General features: G+C 39.3%; 1 protein-coding gene across 1 annotated transcript in view; it reads right to left on the bottom strand.

Moving 5' to 3' along the window:
• Positions 1-10,055, bottom strand: part of USP32 (ubiquitin specific peptidase 32) — a gene marked incomplete at its 5' end in the record, with an annotated part of 140,329 nt that extends 130,274 nt beyond the window's left edge. Inside the window, 1 exon segment of the mRNA XM_014590131.2 lies at positions 9,928-10,055. Within this exon segment, the coding sequence (XP_014445617.1) occupies positions 9,928-10,055 (128 nt within the window).
• Between the last annotated feature and the right edge of the window lie 7,809 nt (positions 10,056-17,864).

The following is a 17,864-nucleotide window of genomic DNA, read 5'->3' on the forward strand; positions in this document are numbered from 1 at the left end:
CCCTCTCAGGAGCTTCAGGCCTTCTTTTTATTCCTCCGATTTTTTTCCCCAGTTAGTTGGTCCTTCTACATCTATTTGAAAAACATGCCAGTCACATAGGTCTGTGCGCCCAAAATCCCAAGAGGAGAAGGGACTGTGGCATGGCAAGAGGAGGAGGAGTAGGATTTCTCACTTTCCCTCTCTCTATTTCTCTCCAGTGAGTGCACACACAGCCATGACAAAAATTTACAACAAAATGAAACCCTTGCTTTTAGACTCAATAAAGCTCTGAGCCTCCATCTTTCAGCTGATGAAATTCTAGGCATCTGGACCTTCTCCTCTCTCTTGAAAAGTAAATAAACTGTAAATAAACCTTTTCAACCTAATTTCTCTCTGAGTTTGTGAATTCCTTAACAGCCTGTGACAAAGATCATCCTAGCAACTATTACAATTTATTGCAAGATCTTTGTTTTAAAATTCTTGTAATAATTTTCTTTAAATGTTTAAAAATAAGAGGAAGAAAGCCTTTTCTCAAACATTTGATAGCTATGAATATCAGATAGAGACTAGAGATTCTGCTTTACTAACGGAGTATAAAATTGATGCTCTTGGGGCCTTGGGGCTGGCAGGTGGCATGGTAGTTAAGGGCACTAGACTCCCTGGTTTGAGTTTCTGACCTAGCGGCTTGCTTTCTCACTTTCCCTCTCTCCTCTCTCTCTGACTCTTGCTCTCACTCTCTTGTTCTCTTGCTCTGTCCCTCTCTGGTCAAATTAAATAAACAAAGTTAAATAAAATAATTATTTAAAAAACAAAATAAGTAAAATAAAATTGATGCTCTTGATAATGATTCTCACTACAATTCTGACAATGTTGTCATCTCAGGAAATGATTATCTCAGAAGAGAGGAAGAGCAGCCTGCATTTTCAAAGAAAAACATTTATATTATTAATATAATATAAATATATTAATATGATATACCAAAAACCTATCTCTTGCGACATAGCCATTACGCTAACTGCTGGTCCCAGTAAGAACTATTTCAACATTAATGAGCTCATGACTTTTACTTCAAAAAATGTTTCTCCTGAGTGAACTCCATTACATATTTTAACTGCTTAACAGCTGACAGAACCAAAATAACATTTCCAAATTTTTATTTTATATAAATTTTTTAAGAAAGATTTTTGCTATAGGGCACATGTGCTCGCCAGAGAGACAGACAGCGATAAATCACTCCCCCAGGGGGGAAGGCCATGCCACAATCCCTTCTTCTCCATTCTCCTCTCAGGATCTTGGTCACACACACACACATGTGCCTGGCATGAGGTTTAAGTTGCCATATCCAGGGCTTGAACCAAAGTTGACTATGTGTGAATCCAGTGACATAACCTTTATGCCATCTTTTGGTCCTTTATATAAAGTTTTTTGAGCACCATTACTTTTCCTTTTTTTAAAATACAGGGTCTCCAGCCAGCTGGTAGTATGGTGGTTGGGGCAGCTGGATTCCCAGATGGCTGACTGCATAGTTTGAGTCTCAGACCCAGTGGTTTGAAATCAGGTACTACGCATGCATGCCCAAAATCCAAAAGGAGAATGGAGAAGTGACTGCAATGTGTCAAGCCCAATGGGGGTGCTTTCTCACTACCCCTGGCCACCATCTCTCTGAAGCGAGCACACGCGCCCTCTAGCAAATTAAAAAATAAAAAATAACTTTAAAATAAAAGACAAGATCTCGCTATATTATGATCCACCTGCCTAGCCTTCCTAAGTGCTTGGGGTTAAAAGCATGTGCAACCATGGCTAGCTTTTAGGGTGGGCCAGGTATCAAACCCTGGCATTCTATGTGCCTTTAACCTGCAAGATAGCAGCATTGGGCAGTGCACACTAAAGTGGCTGGGCTCTATTTAAAATTTTTAAGATTTGATTCATCAATTAGCTTTTACTCATTATTGAATTATTTTCCTATATTTTTATATGTACTGTTCTATCAAATCCAGTTTCCTCACATCAAATCTGGTAGGTCTAAATGTCTTAATAAAGAAATGAATTTTCCAGAAATACCTGGAATAATAAACTTTTACCTTCTGCTTTAAAAAAAAAAACTGCTATTCACCTTATTATTAATTTGATCTGTAAATATTAAATATCTCAGCAAGACACAATCATGCACTGCTTAATGACAGGGATATGGTTTGAAAAATAAGTAATTAGACAATTCTGCAGTTCTGTGACCATCAGAGTGTACTTACACAAACTTAGCTGGCATACCCTACTACACATCTAGGCTATCTGATACAGCCTATGCAGTCCTATGGGACCACTGTCCTAAGTGCACCCTTCATGGACAGAAGTGTTATTATACAGTCATAATACCATTATCACATTCAAAAAAAAAAAAGCAGCTAACAAAAATTTCTAGATATCAGGAAAGTTCTAGTCAGTATTCAAATATCCCCAACTGCCTTTTTTTCAGCTTATTTGTTCTAAAATATAATTAGTTGATAGTCTCGTAATCTCTTTTAATCTGTCAGTTTTCTTTTTCTATTTTTCCTTCTCACACTTCTTTTCTTTATATTTTATTAATCGGGTTTTTAAAAATAATAAGCTAGTTTCCCAGCATGTTCCAAAGGTACTTGTGGGAAAAAAAAAAAAGAAAAGAAAAAGAAAAAAGAAAGAAAAAACACTTGAGACTGCTATCTTTAGGTCTGCTTGCAAGGTTGGTCCTTGGCTGATATCTGTAAACTTGGAATTTTGGAAAGGTTCTCACTAATCCCTAAGTGTTAAATGTAGTTGATTATGCCTAAACTGCTTTTACAATGCAGTTTATGCTCAGTATCTCCTTTCCTCATTGAAGTTTCTAATTTTGGTCATGATAGGTAGAGTGACTATGTGACTTGTCTCACTAAAAACCCTGGCCAGTGTATCTGCTATGAGCTTTTCTGGTAGATACCATTTTGCATCTGTTGTCACAACCTATTACTAGAGAAATTCAGAGCATCCTGTGTAATTCCATGGGAGAGGACTCTTGGGAGCTTGCACCTGGTTTCCTACACATGCCTTTTCTCTGGCTGACACTGTTTTGGATCCTTTTGCTTTTTAGGTATAGCAGTGAATATGACTAGGTCCCAAGTCCTGTGAGTCTAGTGAATCACTAAACCTAGGGGTGATCTTGGAGACTCCCAACAGTGTCCAGAAGGGGTATTATTTTGTTTTGTTTTCCTAGAGGGCATATGCACTTGTCAGGGAGAGGCAGAGATACAAAAAGAGAAAGCATTCTCCCCTTCAATGAAAAATGGTCACACCACGATCTTTTCTCCATTTCCCTCCCTTTGGGATTTTGGGCATGCAGGAACACACATCCAGCATGTTTCTCAAACCACTGGGTCTAGGACTTTAACCATGTAGTCAGCCATGTGGAATCTGGCTGCCTTAACCACCAGGCCCTAGAGCTGGTCCCAGTAGAGACAGTTTTTAAAAAATCATTATATTAGGGGCCAGGAGGTGGTATAGTGGTTAAGGTGTTGGACTTGGACATGGCCAAACGCAGTTCAAGTCCTAGATCTAGCAGTTTGAAACTCACACTGGGCATGTGTGCATGCGTGTCCAAAATCCAGACAGGACAATGGAGGAGAAGGGATTGCATCATGTACACTGCCCTTGGAGGGTAATTTCTCACCTTTTCTTTCTGTCTTTCTGGTGAGCACATATGCCCTCTAGCAAAAATCTCTTCCCAACCCCCCTCAAAAAATCATTATATTAGATATGTTACAATTACTACAATTATCCTTATTGATTATCAAATTTCCCCATCTTTGCACAGAGGGAACCTCTTTATACGGGATTTTTTTTTAGGATTCTTAGTAGTATTTGATACCTTTTTTGTTTATTTAAGAGAAATTTTTGCTATAGGGTAGGTGCACTTGCCAGAGAGACAGAAAACAAGAAATCATTCCCCCTGAGGCCACGCTACAATTGCTTCTCCTCTATTCTCCTCTCAGGAATGTGGACACACACACATACACACCCAGCATGAATTTCAAACTGCTGGATCCAGGACTCAAACCACAGTCAGCCATGTGAGAGTCCAGCGACATAACCATTATACCATCTGCTGGTCCTGGGTTGGATATCTTCTTTATTTTCCAGTATGACAAGATATTCCAACTTCACTTTGTTAATTTTCTGGCCTAGACCTATAATCAGACATTTTCCCAAGCAGTCCCAGGAACTGAAAAATTATATTCAGAGATTATAATCAGGGTGTCAGCTTATTGCCACAGTGATCAGATTGTTCCTGTGAACTTCTCAGTGAACAGAGCTAGGAACCTAAAATACACCACAAATATATACCAATACTCCCATATACAGACGTTCCTCTCCATCTCATCTCCAATTAAGCTAATCATTACATTTTTATATGGATTAAATATTTCAATATGAACAAAATGTCACTGTTTCTTCTTAGAGGGAATCAAAGAGCTAAGGTAATTAAGGAAGGTAGGATAATAACAATATCATTCTAATCATAACATCCAAAGGAAATTTGAGAGCAGTACACAGAAGAAGCTTTAATTATATTTACAATATATTTTTTTTTTTTGGAGAGGTTTTTGCTATAGGGCGCGTGTGCTCGCCAGACAGACAGAGAGAGACAGAGAGACAGAAAGCGAGAAATCATCCCCCAGGGGGATGGTCACGATGCAATCCCTTCTCCATTCTCCTCTTGGGATCTTGGGCACACATGCACATGCGCCCGGTGTGAGTTCTAAGCCACCAGGTCTGGGACGCGAACTGCGGTCGACTATGTGGGAGTCCAGCGACATAGCCATTATGCTAACTGCTGGTTCCCCTGATGTCCCATTGTTTTGGAAAGAAAAAATGTAAACATTTTTTAGTTTTAAAATACAAAAGTATAGGATGTTACATGATCCATTTCTCTGCCCTCTTGAAAGTTACTGGAACCATGTGAACAAAATAACTCAATTAAGGTTTGAACTATCATGTGAGCTCATTCATCGAGTTCAAGTCAGTGGCTTCATGGAACAACCTAGAAAATTCAAAGACTGATTGCAGAGCAAAATCAAACAAAATCTAAGCCCCCAAAGGCAGACCTTAAAATAACTCATGAGTTGTCTAGTTATTAAAAAACAAGAAAATCATTCACAATTTACAAGCAAACTATACAGCTACAGTTTGTTAAAATGACTGTTCAAGAATACAAAATGCATTTTCCCTCATAAATGATGATCAGATTTCCTCTGGCTAAGCCTAAGAATTCTACTGAAATTACATGTGGTTGAAATAAGGAATAATTAAATAACAATAATTACAAGACTTTAGAAAGTATACTATTGTGGGGGCCAGAAGGTGGCATGGTGGTTAGGCCACTTAACTCCCACATGGCCCACCACAGTTTGAGTACCAGACCTGGTGGTGTGAAAATCTCAACAGGCATGTGTGCACGTGTACCCCAAATCCTTAAGAGAATGGAGGAGAAAAAAATGTGGTGTGGCCATCCCCCCCTGGGAGATGATTTCTCCCTTTCGCTGTCTCTGTCACTCTCTCCAGCAAGCACACGTGCACTATGGCGAACAAAAACAAAAACAAAACAAAACAAAACAAAAACTTTAAAATTAATTGATGTAGGTTAAAAAAAATTTTTTGAGAGGTTTTTGCTATAGGGTGCATGCACTCGCCAGAGAGACAGAGAGAGACAGAGAGACAGAAAGCGAGAAATCACCCCTCAGGGGGGATGTCCATGCCGCAATCCCTTCTCCTCCATTCTCCTCTCGGGATCTTGGGCACGCACGCACACGTGCCCGGTGTGAGTTTAAGCCACCGGGTCCAGGACACGAAACACGGTCGACTACATGGTAGTCCAGTGACATAGCCATTACGCCAACTGCTGGTCCCTGTAAGTTAAAATTTGAGTTAAGGACCATCAAACAATACTTGATCATATGTACTTTAATGAGAAAAAAGTGGTATTATTGCTGTCCTACAAAGAAAATTCTGAAATATAATAAAATGTAAGAACTAGCATGAATGTGAAAAGAGAAACAACTTAAAGACCCTTGAATATCCCTTACATAAAATAGTATAGTATTTGCAAATCACCTATACACATCTCCTATATCTATATCCTTTTTTTTTTTTTTTTTTAAAGCTTATTTCTTCCATCAGAAAGGGAAGGAGAGAGAAACAGGCAACACCAATAGAGTTTTCATGACATGATCCATCTCCAGGCTCCACCAGTCCAGATCACAGGCGTATGTGCCCATGCACAGTAAATAAAGAGAGGACCTAGAATGCAAACTAGGGACCTTCTCATGTGGGTCCAGTTGTGTTACTGATGTCCCATCATCTGACTCCTTATGATCTGCTCCCTTGTATTTTAAATCATCTCTAGGTTGTTTATGATAACTAAAATACAGTGTAAATTGCAATTATAATGCCTCTTTGGTATTATTTTTTATTGTTTTGTTTCTTTTTTCTGAATAGTTCTGATCCACAGTTGGTTGAATCTATGCATATGGAACCCACAGATAAAAGGGCCAGATGTATTATAACAATCAATGATCAATAGCATCATAAGCTAACAATCAATGACTAGAGTTGTCAAGAAAGTCCATGATGTCAATAAGTCCAACATAAAGAGATTTAATCTATAATACAAACTGTCATTAAAAAAATAATTTAAAAAAACACTATTCTGTGATAGTTCCCCTAAACCTAGGTAATCCAGACTCCTAGTCTCCAAAGGGGATCTAAATGCAACATGAATATCTCCACATAACTTTATTGACACTAATGGAAAAATTTCCTACTAATCAGTTGTGTGTTTTCCTGTGTTAATAAGTCTAAAAACGTTCTAGGTTCTTAATTGCATTTGCTTAAAATGTACATTTTCCTATAATTTGGAAAATAAGTGTTCAAAGACTGAGAGGTCAGCGAAGCTAACTGGTTTCATGAGTATGGCCTCCTGGTCATTATCTTGGTCATTCCTGTTTAAAAAAATAGAAAGAATACTAAAAAAAAAAGTATTAATAAATCAAATATTCACCAAGTTTATACTATATGCATGGTACTGTGTGACATGTTTTAGAAGCCATAATCTGCGGGGCCAGCAGGTGGCAAGGTGGTTAAGAGCGCTGGATTCCCATATGGTAGATCGCAGTTCAAGTCCTGGACCTCCCTCTCTGGTCAAATTAAAATAGATCAATAAATCAATAAATTAAATAAAATCATTCTTTAAAAAAGGGAGTCATAATCTGCTCATTAGGAATCATAATTTAGTTAGACAAGATATACATGAACAATTAGCAAACAAACCATTATCTATTGGGTCATTGGAAAAGTCATGACGCATTTTTCTATACAAAAATAATAAAATGTCATGATACATGTATACTACAGATGAAGGCTTTACTGTCTTTTTAAGAGTTTACGGAGGGGCCAGCAGGTGGCATGGTGGTTAAGGTGCTGGATTCCCACATGGTTGACCGTGGTTTGAGTCTTAAACCCAGCGGCTTGAAATTCACAATAAATAAATAGAAAAATAAATAAATAAGAGCTCAGGGACGGGGGAAAAAATGTGGCTAAAACAGATGACAACTTTATGGAGGGAGGTAGAGTGATATTACTACCCTAGTTAGTCATCCAAAATTAAAATCGATCCTGGGATAGGGATTTAAGAGTTTCCAGTTAAATAGCAGTTAATGGGTAGATACTAAGTTTATTTGTCTAGCAGATTTTTCAAATGGTTGAAAAGCATTATAAATGAATGGGAAAACAAAAGGAAACAATTACAACTTAATATTATGTGGAAATGCTCTGCTATTAAATTCCTTTGGGAAGATAAGTAGTGGGGGAATGGAACCCTAAAGAAAATTAAAATATTGGATTATTAAAGAATTTGTGACCTTAGTTAAACAAGTGTAATTTTTTTTTTTTTTTGGAGAGGATTTTGCTATAGGGCGCGTGCACTCGCCAGACAGACAGAGAGAGACATAGAGACAGAAAGCGAGAAATCACACCCCCAGAGGGGATGGTCACGCCACAATCCCTTCTCCTCCATTCTCCTCTCGGGATCTTGGGCACGCACGCACACATGCCCGGCGTGAGTTTTAAGCCACCGGGTCCGGAACGCGAACCGCGGTCGACTACGTGAGAGTCCAGCGACATAGCCATTATGCTAACTGCTGGTTCCCAACAAGTGTAATTTCAAACAGAATAAGGGACCAGCAGGTGGTGTGGTGGTTAAGGTGCTGAATTCCCACATAGTCGACTGAGGTTTGATCCCAAACCTGGCGGCTTGCTTTCTCCCTACAGCGAATTTAAAAAAAATAATAATAATAAATAAAATTAAATAAATATTTTTTAAAATTTCAAATAGAATACATTTTTCACTCATTTATCATTTATCTTTTTTCTCAAATCCCCTCAAACTCTGTTCATTTAATTTTGAGAGGTTTTTGCTATATAGGGCACGTGTACTCGCCAGAAAGACAGAGACAGAGAGACAAAAAGCGAGAAATCACTCCCTGGGGGGATTGCCACGTTGCAATTCCTTCTCCTCCATTCTCCTCTCAGGATCTTGGGCACACACGCACACGCACCCAGAGTGAGATTAAGCCACTGGACCCAAGACTTGAACTGCTGTCGACTACATGGGAGTACAGCGACATAACCATTATATCAACTGCTGGTCCCCTGTTCATTTCATTTTATTCAAGAAATACAGAGATACTATTATAAATTATATAAAAAATATACCAAAATACTGACTATACTAATTTTCAAACCATAAGTAAAACAGAATTGATGCTGGGGCCAGCAAATGGCATGGTGGTTGGGGGCACTAGACTCCCACATGGCCGACTGTGGTTCGAATCCTGGACTTGGCAGCTTGCTTTCATACTTTCTCTCTCTCACTCTGTTCCTCTTTGGTCAAATGAAAATAAATAAATAAAGTCAAATAAACTAATACTTTTATTTTTTTCTTTTTTTGGAGAGGTTTTTTTTTTTTGTTTTTTTTTTTTTTGCTAAAGCCACACCCCTCAGGGGGGATGGCCATGCCGCAATCCCTTCTCCTCCATTCTCCTCTCGAGATCTTGGGCATGCACACATATGCTCCCGGCGTGAAGTTCATTGTTCGTTTTTGCTAAAATTGCAAAAAATCTTTCTTTACTCTTGAAAAATATGTTATTGCTTTAATTATAAAAGAAAAACACTGGTTAGCTAGGGAATAAAGTTATTTTCCCATCTACAGCTGTCAATTCAAGTGGTTCCTATAGTTTTCCTTATAAAGATACTGATATTGGGACCAGCAGTTAGTGTAAAGGCTATGTCACTGAACTCCCATGTAGTCAACCGTGGTTCGAGTCCCAGACCCGGTGGCTTAAACTCATGCCAGGCGCGTGTGAGTGTGTGCCCAAGATCCTGAGAGGAGAATGTAGGAGAAGGGATTGTAGTGTGGCCATCCCCCCAGGGGATGATTTCTCGCTTTCTATCTCTCTTTCTGGCAAGTGCATGTGCCCTATAGCAAAAAATCCTCTCCCAAAAAAAAGAAAAGAAAGAAAAACTCTCTAAAAAAAAAATACCAAACTCTAAAACAAAAAAAAAAAAAAAAAAAAAAAAACACCACACTCATGACACAAAAATTTTATGGTGTAGAGAGAGTAGTTTTAAGAATAAGAATTCAACCATACAAATGGTCCTGCAATTATAACTATTAGTGCTTAAAAGTATGAGAAAGAACTGCAGCTATGCAGCATTCCCATTGAGCTTCTAAGAACAGCCATATTAACATCTAAGAGAAGACCTGTTTGTCTACTTAGCAAGAAAGATAACTGTGGGAAAGATTAAATCTGTAAAACCAGGAGATCCTGCAAGAATTTAGACTGATGGATAACTATTTCAATGGAAAATCTAAAACACAAATATTACCTCGGCAACTTTTGGAGGCACTCCATCCCCAAGCACTTCCCTGATGAAGCAGTGCTGGCCCATATAATAGGAAAGTCCACAGGTCCTCTTGAAGGCATCTTTCAGTCGTTTCAGCTCTACATCTGTAACTGCAATTCAGAAATTAAAAATGGATAAGAAACCAGGGGGAAAAAAAAAAGTCTCTCGAAATCTTTTTTGGGCCAGCAAATGGCATAGTGGTTAAAGCGCTGAACTGCCACATGGCCGACTGAGGTTTGAGTCTTGGATCTAGCAGCTTGCTTTTTCATTCAATCTCTCTCACTTTCCCCCTCTCTTTCTGTGTGTGTGTGTGTGTGTGTGTGTGTGTGTGTGTGTGTGTGTGTCTCCTTGGTGAGCTTATGTGCCCTATAGCAAATTAAATAATAATATAATAATAAATAAAATTAAATAATTCTAAAAAAATCTTTTTCAACCTAGGTCCTAAGAAAAACTGGCTAATATTACTTTTGTTTCATCAAAGTAAAACATATCTAATGACACTCATAATTTTAACATTTTCAAATCTAATCTAAAAAATAATTATACAAATTCTTTATCTACTATTTTCCAAAAGACAAAACTCTTAAGTAGGCATAGAATCCAATGCTGGCACAACAGCAAAAGTGCAATGCTGTGCTAGGCTGACCCACATGGGAAACTCTCAGATGTGCATCAGAACATTTCCCTTAGTACACCAGGAACACCTATGTCCATGAATGATCTAAATGGCCACCAAGACCCTGTTAGGGATACTGGCTCTCTGTCTCTCTTGTTGAAGGAAAGAAGGAAGAAAGGAGGGAAGAAAAGAGGAAGAGAAGGAAGGAAATTAATATCCATACAAATTTTAGGCTAGGGTAAGGAAGGCAGCAAATGTTTCAAATCAGCAGATAATCTAAATAGCACTGGATTCTGGCATTAATCTTTTAAGCAAAAAGACAAGCATTTCCTTTATATTCACACACACACACACACACACACACACACACACACTCCTTGAGCACATATCTACCCCTGTGAAGGACAGACCCCAAGTTTAGCATAGATTCTGTCATTATTTGGAAAGAAAATAATTTACGGAGATAATAATACCCCAAAAGTTTAATACCCCAAAATAAAAAACTACTGAGTCATTATTTTAGAGATAGAGGACTCCCCCGCCCCCATGGAAAGAATAATCTTTCTTTAAGGGTAGAGAAATAAATACCCTAATATTATGTGACCCGTTCAATAATCATAATGGAAGCCCAAGAAAGGCTCCTTTGACCCATGCTAGTTGAAAAGAGAAAAGGATTACATTAAGCCACCTTCATTATGTGTGTATATATATGTATGTGTGGGCAGGAGTGGTGTGTGTTGTTTTTAGGCATGGTCTTGCTGTTTTATGATCTCCTGTCTCAGCTTCCCAAGTAGCTAAGACTACAGATGTCCACCACATCATACCTGGACCGTTTAGAAACACAAAGTCTCTTTCTGTTGCCTATCCTGGCCATGAGGTAGCTTTTTAAGGTAGGCCAGAATCTAACTGGGGCCTCCTATATCTCAGCCTGTCACAGAGCAGCATCCTGCACACACTAATATGTCCCAGGCTACACTGAATTTTGTTTAGTCTTGTTTCTGTTTTTGTTTGAGGGTGCATGTATTCATTGGAGAAAAATAATAAGAGAGAAGGAAAGTGAGAGGGCAACCCCCTCACTCCAGGTAGGGATGGTCATGCCATAATCCCTTCTCCATTTCTACTTTCAGGATTTAGGGCATGCATGCACAGACACACAAGCACCTGGCCTGGTCTTTCTTCCCCCAGGTCTGAGACTCAGACTCCACAGTTGGCTAAAAGGGATTCAGGCGCCTTAACCACCATGCTACCAGTTGGTCCCAAATACTGAATTCTTTTTTTTTTTTAATTTAGTCATTTATTTATTTTAATTTGACCAGAGAGGGACAGAGAGAGAGGAAAGTGAAAAGGCAAGCCACAGGGCCAGCAGGTGGCATAGTGGTTGGGGGCACTGGATTCCCACATGGCCGACCACGGTTTGAGTCCCAGACCTAGTGACTTGCTTTCTCATTTTCCCTTTCTCTCTCTCTGTTTATATCTTATCACATTAAAAATGGAAATAAATAAATAAATAATTTTTAAAAAATAAAAAAGGCAAGCCCCAAGGTCCAGGACTGGAACTACAGTCGGCCACGTGGGAGTCCAGTGCCCCAACCACCACAGCTGACCTGACAGCTTCCCATACATTGAATTTTAAAGGCTAACACAAGCAAAATTAACAAGGGCATGCGAGGCAGAGATAAGATAATAACTTCTTTCTTTCTTTTTTTAAAGAGATTTTTGCTATAGGGTGTGTGTGTGCTCCTAAGAGAGACAGAGAGAACCAGAAATCACTCCCCAGTTGGAATGGCTACACTGCAATGACTTCTCCACCATTCTCCTCTTGGGATTTTAGGCATGCACGCACACATGCTCAGCATGAGTTTTAAGCAGCCGGGTCCAGATCTCGAACCATGTTCAACTTCGTGGGAGTCCAGAGACGTTAACATTATGTCATCTGCTGGTCCAAATAGTTTCTTCTAAAGTACAATGATGTATAGAGATGTATGGTATGTACTACAGCAAAATAAGGCAAGGAGTAGTAAACGATAAACCTAGAGGGGCAATGGGTCCCAGTCACAGAGACTCTGTTCTGTCATAATAAGGAAGGGATACGGTCAGATACAATTCAGATAAAAACTGGTCAAGGGAACAGCAGATGGTGTAGCGGTTACATCACTGGACTCTCACAGAGCCAACTGTGGTTCAAGTCCTGGAGCTGGTGGCTTGAAACTCACACTGGGCACATGTGCGTACGTGCCAAGATCCTGGGAGGAGAAGAAGAGAGGAGGAGGAGAGAAGGAGAAGAGGAGGAGAAGAGGAAAAGAAGAGGAGAGGGAGAGGAAAGGAAGAGGCGAGAAGAGACGAGAGATGAGACTGCAGTGAGGTCATCTTCCCTGGGGGGTGATTTCTCATTTTCCCTCTCACTATGACTGTCTCTCCCCGACACCCTACAGCAAAATTACAAAGAAGAAAACCAGAAGAGTATAGTCTCCAAAGGCCAGGAAGAAGGGACTGATAAACAGTCTTCAGTAGAGCAGAAAGGACCAACAAGATAAAGACCAAAGAGTGCCTGGCACATAACTAATCACTCTGTAAATGTTTGTGGCAGAAAGGGAGGGAGGGTTCATGGTTCAGTAACATGTGGAGCAATGATAAACAGTAAGAATTAATACTTGAATAAGTAGCTAGGGAAAAGTGTGACTAATAGGTACATAATTTATTAAAAATTACTCATTAATATTTCCAAAATACTAATTTCATTTTTCTTTTTAGAATGTGAAAGTGAAAAAACAGAACAAAGCTCATCTCATAAAATACAGTAACAGGGGAACAGCAGATGGAGTAATAGTTATGTCGCTGGATACCCATGCAGCTCACCGCAGTTCAAGTCCCGGACCTGGTGACTTAAAACTCACGCCAGGCACATGTGCATGTGTGCCCAAGATCCCGAGAGGAGAATGGAGAAAGGACTGAGGTGTGACCATCCCCCGTGGTGGGTGATTTCTCAATTTCTATTTTTCTGTCTCTGTCTCTCTCTGTCTCTCAACCAAGTACACGCGACCTATAGCAAAAATCTCTCTAAAAATAAAAAAATTAAAATACAGTTAACAGGAGATAATTTCGGCTATTGGAATATCCGTTTCTTCAAGAAACCTAATTTCCATTAATGGCTTTACTAAATTAGGTTGCTCATGGTCTAGTGGATGAAACAAGAAAATCAACTCTTAGAATATAATACGGTTACAGATAATTTGATAATGATTTTAAAAATATCACCCTAGGCCCAGCCTGTGGTATAGTTAGTAGCAAACTAAGCTGCAGTGCTGTAAGCCACGTGGACAACTGCCAGTTCAGGCTGAAAAGATACTGGGCACACAAGTGCATGGCCAAGATCCTGAAGGCTGCTGGCAAAGGGAATGGTGGCATGACAAGACCCTGTCCAGGGTGTCTCTTGAGATTGTTCTCTAGTGTGCACACATGTGTTCTCTATCACAAGTAAAGAAATAAAAATTTAAAAAGAGCAATCTGGGAATAATAGATGGTATGGAAGTTAAGGAAGCTGGATCCCACATGTTCAACTGCACAGTTTGAGTTCCAGACCCAACAGCTTGAAAAATATAGCAGGTACATGCATGTGTGCCCAAAATCCTGAGAGGAAAATAGAGAAGGGAGAAGGGACTGCAGCATGGCTATCCCCCCGGGGGGGTGATTTATGACTCCCCCTATGTTCTTCTCTCTCTTACAAGTCCACACACCCTATGGCCAAAAAAGTCATAAAAAAAAAAAATTACACACACATACACACACACACAAAGTCCATAATAAATACTTAGGTTTTGGGGAAGTTTCAGGTATGGGCAAAGTCATGGCTTATTTTCTATGTTTTTCTATACAAAAGTGTGTCTGACTTCCCAACAAGCTATATTTATAATACGTGAATATGTGTATATACACACAAGTGGATGATGACAATGTGGGAAAACAAGTGGTTGTATTGGGTGGTAGTTAGGATTTTAATAAAGAGTAATTAGTAAAGGCAACTTCTTTTAAATAGTACATATAAATAAAGCTAAAGATACCACCACTACCACCGAATCTTAGTTATTTCTAACTCCAGTCCTAATTCCACTCACTCCTAATCTTTCCCAAGAGAGACAATCAATTTTTAATTTGGCTCATTTCAGATCTTTTTTCTTATTTTTTTAATTATTTATTTTAATTTTATTTATTCATTCATTTATTTTAATTTGACCAGAGAGACAGAGTGACAGAGAGAGAAAAAGAGAGAGGGAAAGGGAGAAAGAAGCTGCCAGGTCCGGGACCTGAACCATGGTCGGCCATGTGGGAGTGTCCAGCATCTTAACCACAACGCCACCTGCTGGTCTCCTTTTTTCATATTTTTATAAGTATCCGTTAAAAAAAATTAAGTGATATCATTATAAATACTATTGATATAACACAACTCGCTCTTATTACATATAGATTTAGCTCATGCCTTTATGTGCTGCACAGTACCCCATTGCATACCACCACAATATACCTATTTATTTAGAGTTGAATGTATAGGCCATTTTACCTTTTTTTCCTTCATATAACACTTGTTATGAAAAAGCACATGCATGGCTTTTTGGACATGTATAGTATACATAGACTGCTACTATAATAAGTACTAGGATTATGCATATATTTTAATAATACCAAACTTCCTACAAATTTACATTCCCACAACTGTGCCTTTCCTAGCCTTTTATAGCCGCTATTGCTTGTTAGACTTTGCAATTCAAATTAAAAAAGAATTCTAAATGAATATATCCTATATAGCCCATTGGAGGGTGGCTGTTTACATAACAGAGAAAAAGTAATCTCCACTTCTATTATCCAGAAGGTATAAATCTGGCTCCCTGCTATTGTAACCTAGTTTATATCCCTGAGCAGATCATGTTATTCTAAGCAGAAAACAGTGTGGCAATATACATACCATTTGGCCTCAGCACTCAAAGACATAGTGTTCACAGTATTGCTATGTGTGGGTGAGTGCCTAGAAACTAAAAGTGGATCCAGTCATCTTGTCTACTATGTCCATACAAAGTTGTTCTTGGCTTTACCACAACACACATGGTTAGTGCAGCGTATAGAATAGGTTGTGGCTCCATATCTTCTCGTCACAGACTGCCAGTGTCTGTAATCAAAATGAACCACCCCATCTTTTCAGAGCATCAGGTCGCCCCATCTGCCACTATACTTCTCTTTCCCAGCGTCTCTAATCTTGGTGCATTACATAAAATATTGAAGTAGTCTATAAGAAAATTCTGCCTACTCATTTCTGTTAGAAAGTTCTTAATAGCGAGCATAATATAAAATGAAATTTGTGAGATGGACAACAGAACTACTTTGGCAAAGAATGAATCAGTAACACAAACTTTAAACCACAAACATGGAAGTTGGAGAAGTATTCTTGTATTAAGAATAACAGCTCTTGGGACCAGCAGTTGGCGTAATGGTTACATCACTGGATTAGCATGTAGTCAACTGCGATTCAAGCCCCAGACCCAGTGGCTTTAACTCACGCTAGGCACGTGTGGGTGTGTGCCCAAGATCCTGACAGGAGAATGGAGAAGTGATTGCAGTGTGGCCATTCTCCCTGGGGGGTGATTTCTCACTTTCTGTCTCTCTCTCTCTTTCTGGCCAGAGCACACACTCTAAAGCAAAAACCTCTCCAAAAAAAAAAAAGCTCTCTCCAGGGGCCAGCAGGTGGCGTGGTGGTTGGGGCACTGGACACTCCCACATGGCTGACCATGGTTCACGTCCCGTCCCGGACCTGGTAACTTGCTTTCTCAACTTTCCTCTCTCTCTCTAGTCAAACTAAATAAATGAATGAATAAATAAAATTAAATAACTCCTTTAAAAAAATAACAGCTCTCATTCTGAAACATAACAAACGTGACACTACAAAGTTAACAATTTCAAATAATTCCTAAAGGTGTATCTTTGAAATTGTCCATAAGAATGGAACATAAATCAAAACAGATATCACTTAGTAGGTCACAGAAAATCTGTTGTATACTTAAATGCTGCAGGGGAACCTTAAAAATACCATGGAGCTAATTCCCTTATTCACTAGATTTTTATTTTCCATAGTATAACAAAATGACTATTTAACATATGTTGATGACAAGTTTTCTAGTTTATTCACTTGCTTTCAGCAGTTTCTCAGGTCAAACACAATTTATCTCTCTCTTGGTTTTTAAATTTCTAAACCTATCAGCAACATGGCACTTATTAGTTCAACTACATTAAAATAGGTTTCTAAGTACCCTCATTTTCCTCACACAGGGAGAATTGTTTTAAAATTTTAAACTTAAAAAAATAAACTCTTAGTCAAGACATCTAGTAGTCCCTATTCCCTTTGCAAATCTAACTAAAATGTAATAACAAATTGTCTTTAGTACCTTTTACCTATAAAGTAAAACTAGTAATAAATACTGCACCAAAACTAGTAATTTTTTTAGAGGTTTTTGCTATAGAGCACATGCACTTGCCAGAAAGACAGAGAGAGACAGACAGAAAGCGAGAAATCCCCCACGGGGGGATGGCCACGCGACAATCCCTTCTCCGCCATTCTCCTCTCGGGATCTTGGGCACGTATACACATGCGCCCGGTGTGAGTTTAAGCTACAGGAAGTTGAACCTCAGTCGACTACATGGAGTCCAGTGACATAACTATTACACAAACTGCTGATCCCTCAAACCTAGTATTCTACACTTTAAAAAGCATTTTCACAAACACTATCTCATAAGATTCTTATAATAGTTTTTTTTTTTTTGAGAGGTTTTTGCTATAGGGTGCCTGTGCTTGCCAGAGAGACAGAGGACAGAAAGCAAGAAATCAACCCCCGGGGGGATGGCCACACCACAATCCCTTCTCCTCCATTCTCCTCTCGGGATCTTGGGCACACACACACGCGCACCTGGCGTGAGTTTAAGCCATCGGGCCCAGGACATGAACCACAGTCAACTACATGGGAGTCCAGTGACATAGCCATTATGCTAACTGCTGGTCCAGATTCTTTTTCTTTCTTTCTTTCTTTTTTTTTTTTTTTTTTGAGAGGTTTTTGCTATAGGGCGCGTGCGCTCGCCAGACGGACAGAGAGAGACATAGAGACAGAAAGCGAGAAATCACCCCCCAGAGGGGATGGTCACGCCGCAATCCCTTCTCCTCCATTCTCCTCTTGGGATCTTGGGCACGCACACACACGCGCCCGGCGTGAGTTCTAAGCCACCGGGTCCGGGACGCAAACCATGGTCGACTACGTGGGAGTCCAGT

This window comes from Tupaia chinensis, unplaced genomic scaffold, assembly GCF_000334495.1.
Source record: "Tupaia chinensis unplaced genomic scaffold, TupChi_1.0 Scaffold000407_4, whole genome shotgun sequence".
Classification (NCBI taxonomy): Eukaryota; Metazoa; Chordata; class Mammalia; order Scandentia; family Tupaiidae; genus Tupaia; species Tupaia belangeri.